The 13,225-nt window shown below is 46.2% G+C and overlaps 1 protein-coding gene across 1 annotated transcript in view; it reads right to left on the bottom strand.

The window, feature by feature from the left end:
- E2F2 (E2F transcription factor 2) overlaps positions 1 to 5,039 on the bottom strand; it is a 19,564-nt gene extending 14,525 nt beyond the window's left edge. The window contains exon 1 of the mRNA XM_069079586.1: positions 4,069 to 5,039. Coding sequence (XP_068935687.1) covers positions 4,069 to 4,359 — 291 coding nt within the window. The 5' untranslated portion in view covers positions 4,360 to 5,039. The remainder of the gene's footprint in view (positions 1 to 4,068) is intronic.
- Between the last annotated feature and the right edge of the window lie 8,186 nt (positions 5,040 to 13,225).

Raw genomic sequence — 13,225 nt, 5'->3', positions numbered from 1 at the left:
AAAGAGAGAAAGAGAGAGAGAGAGAGAGAGAGAGAGAGAGAGAGAGAGAGAGAGAGAGAGAGAGAGAGAGAGAGAGGAGGGAGGAGGAAGAGGAAAAGGTTGTTCAAGGATAAGAGGAGGAAACGCGTATGGGGTCAGGGAGGGCAAAGGCCCAGCTTCTGGGGGGGAGGAAGGGTGGTCAGGAGACCTGGATCTTATCCCTGGTTCTAGCACCAACTGAATATGAGTAATAGGGTCAGAGTCTTTGACCAACTTCTCTGGGCCTCAGTTTTCTCATTTTCAAAACGGGGCAGTGGAAAGTGATCTAATTCCACAGCAGGACAAAGAGAAGGTGTTTGGGCCAGCATTGTACGACCCAGACCTTTCAGTATCTGGGATGAAGACTGGACATTTTGGGGGGAATAGATCCCTAGAGCAGGCTGGTAAAGCCTATGAACCCCTTCTACGAATGATGTTTTTAAACGAATAAATAAAAATTCACAGGACTAAAACGGAAACAAATTCTATTAAAATGCAGTCATTAAAATAAATGTTAAAAAATAGAAAACTAATTCAAAAACACCAACCCCCCCTTAAAAAATCTATCTATGGACCCCAGCTTAAAAGAAATCCCAGCCTAATTACATTTTTTAAAAGTCCTTCCCTACACTTTACACAAAAACTAGCCGTGTGACCTTGGACAAGTCACTTAACTCCAATTGCCCTCCAAAAAGCAAAAAAAAAAAGTCCTTCCCTGCTGTAACATCCTGTGTTCTAAGGGCCCTCCCAGCTCTGGCTTCCTGGGTTCTAAGGGTCCCCCAGACTCTGACTTCTGTGTTCTAAGAGCCCTCCCAGCTCTGACATTCTGTGTTCTAAGGGCACTCCCAGCTCTGGCATCCTGGGTTCTAAGATCCCTCCCAGCTCTTGGCATCCTGTGTTCTAAGTTCCCTCCCAGCTCTGACATCCTGGGTTCTAAGGGCCCTCCCAGCTCTGACATCCTGGGTTCTAAGGGCCCCGAACCACAAACTCATCTGACAAGAGCGAGGAGGGGGAGCTACCGCTCTATGGCCCTAGATGCAGAAGACCCAGCCGATGGCATACAAGAAGCAAAGGCAGCAGGAAAGGAGAAAATGGTCTTCATTTCTACCAAACCACCTCTGAATACGGAGCTCTCAGCTCTAGGAGCCCCAGGTAAGTTAGAAGAAACCAGTCGGGGCAGAAATAGCCAAACCCATTCCACAACACCCTAAGGTACCCAGTCCTGTCTCTTCCCCTCCCTTCATGTGGCACCAATGACTGCCCTGCCAGTCATTCCCCTCCCCCACCCCATACCTCAGTAAAGCCCAGCTGCCCGGGCCCAGCCCCCTGCAGCTGCAGCAGCTCCAGGGAAGTAGGCCTTCAGAGGCCCCAAAGGGCTTTCACATCCCCAACAGATAAAAGAGGGACAGTCATTTGCATTACAGAAGAGTTTTTGATTCACAAAAAGGTTCATAGACAGTTAAAGCGGAGCCTCCAGACCCAGGAAGCCAGAAGCCCCCAGTCCTGGTCTTTGACTCAATGAATGACCTGGTTCCAGTGAGATCGTCATGGACTGAACAAGGGATCGACCTCAAGAGGCTGTTTACACACTTGAAACCACGATGCCAACGTTAGCGCGTGTCTCCCGAGGGCTAATTCAAGCCCCATTTTACAGATGGAGGAAACCAGAACCCACAGAGGTTAAGTGGCTGGCCCCGAGACCTGCAGGTGGCAAAGCTGTGAGCCGGGCTTTGGCCTCAGGTGCCTGTCTCGTGATCCTCGCCCACTTCCACTAAATTCTCCGGAATGGAATCTTTCTTGGGCTTCAGGGCATTCAACTGGTCCCCAAGGCCCTTTCCAGCTGGAGCGTCCCTAGCTCCCTCCAATTTCCATATTCTTATTCTCTATCACAGATTCGTTGAATTTAAAACACTAGTTATACATATTCATGGTTCAGGTAATTTCATTAAATATCCATTAGCACCTTAGTGTAAAGGAGCTGAAAAAACCTGACCTGACCCTCAGACCACAGAATAAACCTAGACCTGGGGTGGGAAACCTGCAGCCTCGAGGCCACATATAGCTCTCTAGGTCCTCAAGTGCTGCCCCTTGAATCCAAACTTCACAGAACAAATACCCTTAAAAAAAAAATTTGTTCTGTAAAACTTGGATAGGGTCAAAAGCCCACACCCAAGGACCTAGAAGGCCACATGTGATCTTGAGGCCCCAAGTTCCCCTTCCCTGACCTAGACCTATTCAGGGAACTCAGGCCTGGGTGGAAGGAGATGGGGGACAGCACAAAGGCCCTGGGTGCCAGAAGAAGAGACAGAGGGACAATGGAAAAGGTACTGAAGAAAGAACCTGGCCTGTCAGAGAAAGAGACGCAGCTTTCGAAGTCAGATTACCTGAATCCTGGCAGCCCCACTAAGTCACTGCAAAACTCGAGATGAGTCATTTCAACACTCTGGGCTTCTTTTGTCCCATCTGTAAAATGGGCATCCTTTAAAGAACCCACTTCTAAGGGTTGTCAAAAAGATTAAGGGAGAGAGAATCTTTGGTAGCCCTATATGTGAGCTATTGGAGAGAAGGCATTATCATCATAGAGGACAGAGAGCTGGCCTCAGAGAAAGCAAGATGTGGTTTTGGTCATAATGCCAACAAGTCCAGGCTGTGGGACCCAAGACAAATCCTTAAACCACTGGGTGCCCCAGGCAACTCTTTAATGCTAAATTGGAGAGAAGGTGCAGAATTGTATTCCTAGATATGTTTCCCTATACAGTGAAAGCAGATTCCGTTCCTATCCCAATTATAACGGATGCTCCCTGAGGACAGTCTATTTTCTCACCAATGTCATAGTATCCTAAGAGGCACTTAACAAAGGCCGGTGGGTTTGCATTACTATAGTAGAAAGCCTTCCTACCAGGAAACCTCCAAAAGGCTTGGAGGTGACCTTGTGCTCCAAGGTTAACAACACCCATCCTTGCAAAGCTGGAGGGAAAACCCAGCCCAGCTCAGAGTCGACACCAGGATTCAGCCTCTAAAGGAGGGTTTTTTTTTTTAAAGAGATGTAAGATGATAATTAGACTATTTCACAAGAACCAGCCCTGCCCAAAGGGTTTCTTTAAACCCAAGGTCCCAGGCAGAATATAGAGTTCACTGGGAAAAATTCAGCTCAGGGGACACCGTAAAATCAAGGCACACCCCATGGCTTGGTCTGGAAAACCTCCAGGTCACACCCTTTTAAAAGGAGGAAGCAGGGGGTGAAGGGTCTCCCCCATGGGATCTGGGTATAGGACAAGACCGGGGATTCCACCCTAGAAATAAACGTGTGAGTTGGCTGTCCTGGCGAGGCGGTGGGAGCATCTCCCCCTTCCCCCGCTGGTCTCTCCATTCTGGGTCAAGCGTGTGTCTGTAAGGTGGGTCTGGAACCCACCAACTTGCTTCCCAGACCACGACCTCCCCTCCCACCCCCCACCAGAAGGAGAAAACTGAAGACGCGAGAGGGGAGATAATGCGCCCATTCCCACAATTCTGGCGTCTCCCTGGGGTGGGGGCCCAGATGTCACTGAAGGCCAGCCCAAGCCAAATCAAAGCGACCCCAATGGACGGACACACATCGTTCCTAGAATTCAGGAATCTCGGCCTGAAACGCTTTGGAGAGCGAGGGCGTTCGAATACAAAGTGCACGAGGCTAGGGATCCGGCTGACCACCTGTGACCACGGCCAGGCCTCCATCCCCCTCGGAGCCTCAGTTTCCATATCTGTACAAGGCACGTGTAATGAGTTAACAGGGCAGGACGCTCTGAAAGCTAAAATCTGACCTGCAGAACTGGGGGCCGTGTCCCTCGTTTCCCTGGCTTGGGAAGCGGCAGGTTCGGTTAAAGCCTATTCTCCACGAGCCTCCCCAAGGTCCCCCGCTCCACATCAGATAGGGACCACATACAGCTCCAGAAAGCCTGGGAGCTCGGACCCGCAGAAAGTCCAGCGCTTTTCCCACAGCAGGAGGAGAAAGCAGGGATAAAGGGAGGAAGAAAGGAAAAGGACGAGGAAGGGGTGGTCCCCCGGCATTACCGGCAGCCGGCCGGCGGAGGCGCGGCCGGCGCGGATCTCGGGCCCCTGCGGGGTTGCATCCAGGCAGCTGCCTGGGGCGGCTGGGGCGACGGCGGCCACCATCGCGGGGTACAGCGGCGTGAAGTGGCTGACCGGGACCGGGCCCCCCTGCGGGCTGCGCACGTCGGGCGTCCACACCGGGCTCACCACCGGCAGGGCCTTCTTGATCTGCAGCGGCTGGGGAGGCTTGTGCGGTCCGGCCGGGACGGAGCCCCCCGGAGCCGGGGAGACCCCCTTGGGGATCCTCAACATCGGGCCTGGGAAGACGATTCGGAGCCTTTGCGGATGAAGGAGGAGAGCACAAGTCTGGGGCCAGGAAGCCCGGCGGGGGCTAGGATGCGATGGGCATGGCCGGCCCGGGTCCGAGCCGGTCAGGCAGCCGCAAGCCCCAGGAGGGCGGGGAGGGTAGGAGGGGCCCGCGCCGCCTCCTCCAGGCAGGCCCGCGGGTGAAGCCTGGCTGAGCTCCAGGACCCGAGGGGAACCGGGCCCCTGCCGGGTGCCTGGGGACTTTGGGGCTCACTCCGCCGGGATAGGCCCAGATTGGTCCCAGACAGCGCTGCACTTGCCCCAGTGCTCCCTCCTTTCTCCCTCTGTCTGGGGCTCCTTTTTTTCCTCCTTTTTTTTTTTTTAGCGCCAAACTGCGTGCCGCGAAATTCAGATCTCCCGCGGAAAATAGCGCCCTCGGATTGGTCAGGACGACGAGCACAGGCTCCGCCCGCGGAAAGGATTCATTCTGCCAGGAGTCAATTGCAACAGTGGGTTCTTCCCTTAAAGGGGCCGCACCCATAGTCTCCTGGTTAGCGAGGATCTGTGCGTCTTCATTCAGGGCAGGATTTGCTGTCCTAGGAACACGCTGACCAATAGTTTGGGGATGTTTAGTTCCCAAGGAAATGACGGAGGCAGCTAGAGTGAGGCAGGATGGAGCCCGGGCATGGTGTGGGAGGGGAGGGCATCTTTGCCCGCCTCGCCTGGGGCCATCGGTGCAACAGTTTCTTTTTTCTTCCCTCCCATTTTTTAATGTCTGTAATACAGAAGCAAAACGCTTTAAAAGCAGTAGGGGTATTATCATGCACATTTCATATTTTTTGTTTGTTTTGTTTTTGTATCCAGAGTGCCTGGCACAGGTCAAAACCTATAGTAGGCAATTAATTAATAAGAGCTGAAATTGGTTTTTCATAAACAGGTTGCAAACGACCCTAGGTTAATACTAGGCAGAAGAGGCATCGTGTGTGACCCTTCTCGCTTAGGGAAGTCCTAGAGGAGCCAATCAGCGGCCTCTGGGAGCCAGTGCCATCTAGAGGTGACAATTGGGGCGTGCCAAAGTCGGGGGGGGGGGGGCTACCCCATCAGACTGCAGGTATTGATTCCAAGGCTGTCCCCAAGCATTAACTAAGCTCTTACAGGAATGGCACTTCTAGGCACAGAATTTTACATTTGGAAGCCAGAATCATCAAAATTGTTTGGTTAAAAGTAGTTAAAAATAGAAAAGCAGATCAGTGAAACAGTAGAAAAGCAAAAATCAGAAATCATGAAATTCAATAAACAAGAAAATATAAATTAATTGAGGAAGACATCCCTCTTAGGTAAGAGTTGCTGGGGAAACTGGAGAGCAGAAATAGCCTTATTCCAACAAAGAATAGATCTGGATGTTAAAGGGACATATAATCCAACCCTCTCCTTTTACAGATAAGGACACTGAGGTCCAAAAAGGTTAAATAATAATAAAAACTAACATTTACATAATGCCTAACTCTGTTCCAGGGACTTTGCAAATATCATTTCATTTGATCCTCTGGGATGTAGATTATTATGCTATTATTATTCCCATTTTGCAGATGAGAAAACAGGCAAACAGGGGCCTTGCCCAGGGTCACACAGCCAGTAAGTATCAGAGACTGAGTTTGAGCTCAGATCTTCCTGACTCTATTGTCCAGCACTCTATTAACTGTACCACTTAATTTCCCAAGTTCACACTAATAGGAAGGGAATCCAGGTCCCCTGACTCCAGACACAATGTTCTTTCCACCGTGTTCCTTACACCATATTCTACAATAAGCTTAAATGAATATTCATCCTGAATATCAGAGATCACACCATTAAAAAGTAAAAGAGAACCAGAGCGGCTGCCTTTCACAGCTGGCTAGAGGGAGAATTTTTAGCCAAAGAAGGAAGAGAGAAGATCACAAAGGATTGATGAGATTATTTCAGTTACACAAAATTGGAAAGCTCTGCATGATCAATGTAGCTACGATAACAAGGGAAACCTGATAGGGACAAAGCCTTTGCAGCAAATATCCCTGGTAAAGATCCCTTATCCAAACTATATAGAGAGAATTAACATAAATAAATAATAAGTAAGATTTAGAATCCATTTTCCAGGAGATAACATAGTCAAAGAACATGAAAGCTATTAGCAGAGTTAGGAAAGATTGCTCTAGATCACCAATATTAAGGGAAATACAAATTAAAGAATTTGAGGTTTCATTACACACTCATAAAAGGTAAAAATAACAAACTGGAAATCATCCGTGTTGGAGGGGTTGCAGAAAGACAGGCACATCTATGCAAAGTCAATGCAGCTATGACTGGTCCAGGAACTTTGGAAAATAATTTAGAATGATGCTAAAAGTTGACTAAAATGAACATAATGTATATTGAGCAAGGTTGGCCCCAACAGAAGGTGCCCATCTCCCTTCTTTGAAGAAGAGAGGATACTGTCAGATAATAGATCATGTTATGAGGACTGGTACATGCACAGTGTATCTGCTAACCCTAACTCTAAATTCAAACTGTGTTGAGATGCAAATTCCATGTGGAATTTGCTGTGGCGACCAGTTCTGGGAGAACCCTGATGATGTGGAATGAAGTACCTTAGAGAGACCTGAGTATGGACTGTCTGTATCAAGTTCCTATCTGCTAATCTCATGATCAATTGAAGCCTTTTCCCCTGGCTACAGAGCTCCACCTGAGCACTAGTGACCAGAGCCTTGATCATTCTCTTTGACCACTTGGTATAATCAGATCTTTGTTCCTGGTTTGACTCACTGACAGAATCCTGTGAAACAAAATGGTGTAGGGGCAGAGCCCTTGGTCCAAGCCTCAGTCCCTGAGGCTCTGGGTCTCATTTGCCTGACTCATTTTTATTCTTTTGATTTAGGTGAAGGAGATTAATCTGGAGGCTCCAACCTGGTAACCATCCAGTGAGGAGTAACCATCCAGACCTAGTCCACTGACATTCACCATAAAGGGTCATCTGGAATTCATACTCTTTGATACAACTTGGTGGGATCAGTGCTATGTAAAAACTGCCAAATTTGAACCTGCTCTCCCTAGGGAGAATGTGCTCCCAGGGTGTAGGCAGGAAATAATTGTACTTTTGTTACTGTTTTATTTTCAAAGTAAATACCCTTTTGTAAAAACTAATTGATATGAAGGGCTTTAATGAAATGTCAATGTTAGTCACTGTCATCAGGAATACAAGCATCAGGTGCTCAAGAGGATGGTTGTAGAGAAGAGAATGTCCAAACCATTCTGTGGATAACACTAGAACTCTGAGGGGAAGATCTAGGAGGCCTCAATTTGGTTTGTTTATTTTTGGGGGGGAGGTGATGGGGTTAAGTGACTTGCCCAGGGTCACATAGCTGGTAAGTGTTAGAGGCCAGATTTAAACTTGGGTCCTCCCAACTCCAGCACCAGTGCTCTATCTGTGCCACCCACCTGCCCCAAAGATCCAACTTTGGGAGAGTAAAACCAGAGCATAATCTATGTAGTTAGTTTTGGTGAACTGTCTTTTGTTGTTGTTGTGAGATGGCTCTCTAAGAGGGGGTAGGGAAGGGATATATTGGGAAATGTAAATATCAATAAAATTTATTTTTAAATTTTATAAAAAATGCTACACTCTTTGACCCAACAATCCAACTGCTAGGTCTAGACCCAAAGAAGGTTAGATGCAAAATAAATCTCATATGCACCAAAGTGTATAAGCAGCAGTGCTTGTGTGTATGTGTGTGTGTGTGTACAAAATAAGTGCCCATCAGTTGAAAGATGGCTGAACAAATTGTGGTATGTGAATCTAATAGAATGTTATTGCATTGTAAGAAAAGATAAATATGAAGAATTTAGAGAAGCACCAGAAAACTTAGATGAACAGAGTCAGCAGAAACAAGAAAACAATGCACACAATGACTACAATGTGAACAGAAAGAACAATAAAAAGAAAAAGAACACTAATTACAATGCCCAAGTTTGGCCTGACTGAACAGTTGAAAAGGTACACCCTGCTTCCTTCATTTCAGATTGGTGATGGTGGAAACATGTACCACCCAGGCCTTCCTTGTGTTGAAAAAAAATTAAGTTTTCATTTTATAAAAGTGATCTGTGCTAAGAATCAACCAGATTAGGATTTGGGAGCATGCTTGATCATGAAGAAGTCAGAAATAGAACTAAACCATTTCAAGAGTGTGCTCACTTTACCATTGTTCTCGTTGGCAGATTATATAAAATTATAACTGGAAACTACCTTTGTCTTTTTGTTGCTGCAAATTTCTGCATCTTTTTTTCCACAGTAACTATAAGTTGGATTTTTTTTTAGTTCCAGAGTCCTTAAATAGCAGGGGAAATTCTGTTGGTGAACTCTCTCTCCAAGCAATTGCTTGGTAGACTGACCTATGGGGATTATTACTTAAATGTGCAGATATATCTTACCTAGGTCTGTGTTATAGGAATGTAAATTTTTAAAGATCTTCCCTGCACCTAGCTTAAGTGCACCTGGAGCTTGTGGTGGGAGATTTGTTTTTCGGGATATACTTTGTGATTGGGCAGTGGGTCAAGAGGATTGTTACATTCTCTGAGCCAGGAGAAGGCTATATATATATATATATATATATATATATATAAAACCTTGATGTAAGGCTTTGCTTTGGGGATCACTTGGAGATGTGTGTGATTTGACCAGATGAGACTCTGGGCAGCCGTTGAGAGCCCCCCGGCTTTGAAAACCCAGATGTTGACACTTCCTTCTCTGGAACTGTGATTTGGTATGGATGTAATGGTTGGACAATTTGGAAGCTTGTCTGCTTGAAATGTTTCTGTCTGTATACTCTGAAGTTCAGGGTGCTGACCTTTTCTCCCTGAACTAGGCTAATGATATGCTTGATTGATTAAAGCAAGATTGTTAACCAATTTTTAGTTGCTTTCCTTTAGAAAAGCAGATCTAAGAACCTGTGTTGGCAGCCACCCTGGGGATGCTGGGGTGCTTGCTGCTACAGTCTGGTGTAAACACAATCATGTGAAAGCTTAGGGTGAGACTCCTTCAGCTGTTGGGGTGGCCCTTCTCCTTACTAAGGCCAACCCATCTATATACACCCTTGATCATACCCCTCACCCAACTTTTCTAACAAATTAACCCTACATCTTCATATTCCCTCCCTCCAATCTACTGACTCCTTCCCTGATGCCAATATGCATGCCTATGTCTCCCCCATCCTTAAGAAACCCTTACTTGATCCCACCATTTCCTCTAGCTATCATCCTATAGCTTTCTTATCCTTAATGGGCAAATTCCTTATGAAAGCCATCTACATTTGGTGCCCACCCTTCCTCTCTTCAAACTCTCTTCTAAGTTCTCTGCTTTCTGGCTTCTGACCTTATCACGTTTTCTCCAAAGGTACCAGTGATCTCTTACTTACTATTTCCAAAAATCTTTTCTAAGTTTTCATACTTCTTGACCCCTCTACAGCCTCTGACACTGTCAATCACCATTTTCTCCTAGATACTCTCTCCTTTATGGGTTTTCCAAACATTGCTCTCTTCTGGTTCTCTTCTTACCTGTCTGGTCCTTACTCAGTTTCTTTTTGCTGGATCTTCATCCAGGTCACATCCACAAACTGTGAGAGTTCCCTGAAGGCTCTGTCCTGGGTCCTCTTCTCTTTCCTATTTATATAATCTTATTTGGTGATCTCATCAGCTCCTATAGATTCGGTTATCATCTCCTATGCATATGATTCTCAGATCTATATATCAGGTCAAGTCAACAACAAGCATTTATTAAGCTCCTACTATGTGCCAGGTACTGTGCTAAGCACTAGAGATATAAAAGGAAAAAAAACAGTCCCTGCCCTCAAGAAGCTGACAGTCTGATAATGGAGACAACATGTCAACAACTACGTACCAACTATACACAGGTAAGTCGTCAACAGAGGGAAGGAACTTGTTTGTCCTTCATTTTCAAAGAAGACCAATAACATCATGAAATAATGTCTTGGCTCATGGGTGAATTGGATTTAAGTGAGGCAGAGCTGCATAAAGTCATTAGCCTCACTCTCTCTTCGTGAGTCATCAAAGTCCGGTGGCAGAACCAAAGTAAGGATGACTGGTGATGGCCTGGGGTGCAGTGGATGACCTTGACACCTTCCACATCTGACCAATCTCAGGGTTCCACAGTATCTGCTTCAGCTGCCTTCATGGCCCCTAGAACAAATTGTTCTCATCTGCCTATTCCACAGGGAAGTCTTCACAAGCTTGGAGTGGACATCCCTGTACTCACCAATGTGTCTGTTACCCTCTACTTGGTTTGGCCCACTGGCTGACAGTTTTACCAGGGTATGTCTGCTGCACGTGCTATAGCTTCTTGGAGCCACAGATGAGAGTTGGGTGAATCAGGTGAACACCAAAGGTGAATGTGAGCAGTCCTCCATGAGCTCCCCATACACCTGAGGTCTAAGGGGGATGGAGAGAGACTTCTTGCAAAAAGTGGGATTTTAGTTGGGATTTAAAGGAAGTCAGAAACCAAGAGGCTCAGAGGAGGAGGGGGGCATTCCAGGTATGGGGGACAGCGGGTGAAAATGCATGTAACTGGGAGAAAGAATGTCATGTGAGGGCAGCAACAAGGGAGCCAGTGTCACTGGATTACATAATATACAGAGTGGGGTAAGTAAGGTGTAAGATGGCCAGAAAGGTAGGCAGGGGGCAGGTTATGAATGGCTTTAAAAGGCTTGGGACTTTATGTTTGATCCAGGAGTAATAAGGAGCCACTAGAATTTACTGAATGGAGGAATGATATGGTCAGTCTTATACCTGAGAAAGGTCAGTTTGAGAGCTAAGTGGAGGACGTTGGAATGGGGAGGGTTTTGAGGCAGGAAGACCAACAAGCAGGTTATTGCAATAAATGATGAGAGATTGTACTAGGTGGGATTGCAGGAGATAATGGGGAGGAAGGAAAAATCAACAGACCTTGGCAACAGGTTGGAAATGAGGATGATTGAGAGTGAAGAGTAAAGGTTGACACCTGGGCTTTGAGCCTGGGAGACCAGGAGGATGGTTCTGGACAGTAGCAGGGATGTTTAGAAGTAGGGATGATGATTCAGGGGGGTTGTGCTGTATGATGATGAAGAGTTCTATGAATGTACATACAGAAGAGGTAACCTGCCCCTTCTTCTATCTTCCATCCATCTTGGAGACATGAGGCTGGTTCTGAACTGTCTGGAGGGGCAGCCTAACTGGCCAGGGGCTGACTGTTAGCACATGACTGCCTTGGTCTCTTTGTGAGTGACCTTTAGTGAATGAGTATCTTAACATGGAAAGGTGCAAATGTCAAAGGGAGACCTTTGAGACAGTGTCTGAAGCATTGACCTGAGCAGCAGCAACTGAAGGCAGGTGTGGAATTGCCTTTTACATGTGAGGAAAGAATCACCTGAGGATGGAGGCAGCTTCAAGGAGCAGGAACCCTTGCATAGTGAAAAATGTCAGCTAGAGACTCAGCAGAGGCCCGGAGCCTCAGAGCCCACTTGGGATGAGTGCTGACATGGATCTGTATCTAAGGAAAGTGAGGGGGTGGGGAGGGAGCGCCAGGAGTTTGCCAAATATATTCTCTACTTGTATGCCTCAAGGCAGTGTATAGAGCACTGAGCCTGAAGTCAGTAGGACCTGGGTTCAAATATGGCCTCAAACACTTACTGGCTGTGTGATCCTGAGCAAGTCATTTAACCCTGTTTGCCTCAGTTTCCCTCATCTATAAAATAAGTTGGAGAAGGAAAAGGCAAACTACTCTAGTATATTTACCAAAAAAATCCCAAATAGAGTCACAAAGAGTCAGACATGACTGGGAAAAAAAGATACAACAATAACACATGCATGTTTCACTATGATTGTACTTTATTTCATTCTGTTCTTCCCATGGACCTTACACGGGTAAAGGGAGAGTGTGGCCTAGTTTCTAGAGAAATGTTTTGGATCAACTGTTCTTACTATAATTTCTTTCTTTCCTTTTTAGTTAATTTGTTTTTAACATTTATTAAAAAAAAAAAAAGACTTTGAGTTCCAAATTCTCTCCCTCTCTCCTGCCCCCCACCGAGAAGGCACTTGCTATAATTTCCTGGTAAATCTTGTTTCTAAAAGCTAATGGAATCTGGCTGACTAATGTTACTGGAGAGCAGGGGTTGGGGCAAGGGGTGAGGTTTGAGTGACAATACTAGAAATGCAGGGTAGCTACGTGGTACAGTGGATACAATGCCTGACCTGGAATCTCTATGAGTTGCAATCTGGCTTCAGACACTTTCTAGCTGTGTGACCTTGGGCAAGTCACTCCACCCTGTTTGCCTCAGTTTCCTCATCTATCAAATGAGCTGGAGAAGGAAATGGCAAACCCCTCCAGCATTTTTGCCAAGAAAACCCCAAATGGGTTCACAAAGAGTCAGATGTGACTAAAAAGACTCAAGAACAAAAATAAAAAAACTTTCCCTTCTGTCCCTGCCTTCCTCTCCATATTACTTTGATTGTATCCAGGTAAGCTACATGATTTTCCTTTAAATGGACCAAATAAAAGTCTATTACTTACCTGCTTTTTTTTGCAAGTACCCTTTAAATCCTACAGTGAATTCCCAAATAGGACAAGGGGAAATAATTGAATGACAGTTAATAGATCTAGATCCAAATTATAGATCAGCCAGCAACTTGCTGGTGAACTTAAATAAATCACATGAATTTTCTGGTCCTCAGTTTCCTTATCTGTAACAAGGGAGGGACCGATGTTCTTTGGTATTTCTTCAAGGTTTGTCTAATAATCTAAGGTTCCTCCCAGCTCAAACACCACCAATACCACCACCACCACCAACACCAACAC

The sequence above is a fragment of the Petaurus breviceps genome, unplaced genomic scaffold (genome assembly GCF_028583685.1).
Source record: "Petaurus breviceps papuanus isolate PSGF00001 unplaced genomic scaffold, PetGlider_PUasm1.0 91041, whole genome shotgun sequence".
Lineage (NCBI taxonomy): Eukaryota > Metazoa > Chordata > Mammalia > Diprotodontia > Petauridae > Petaurus > Petaurus breviceps.
Note: the sequence above shows the minus strand (reverse complement) of the source record. Positions and strands in the feature narration are given on the sequence as shown.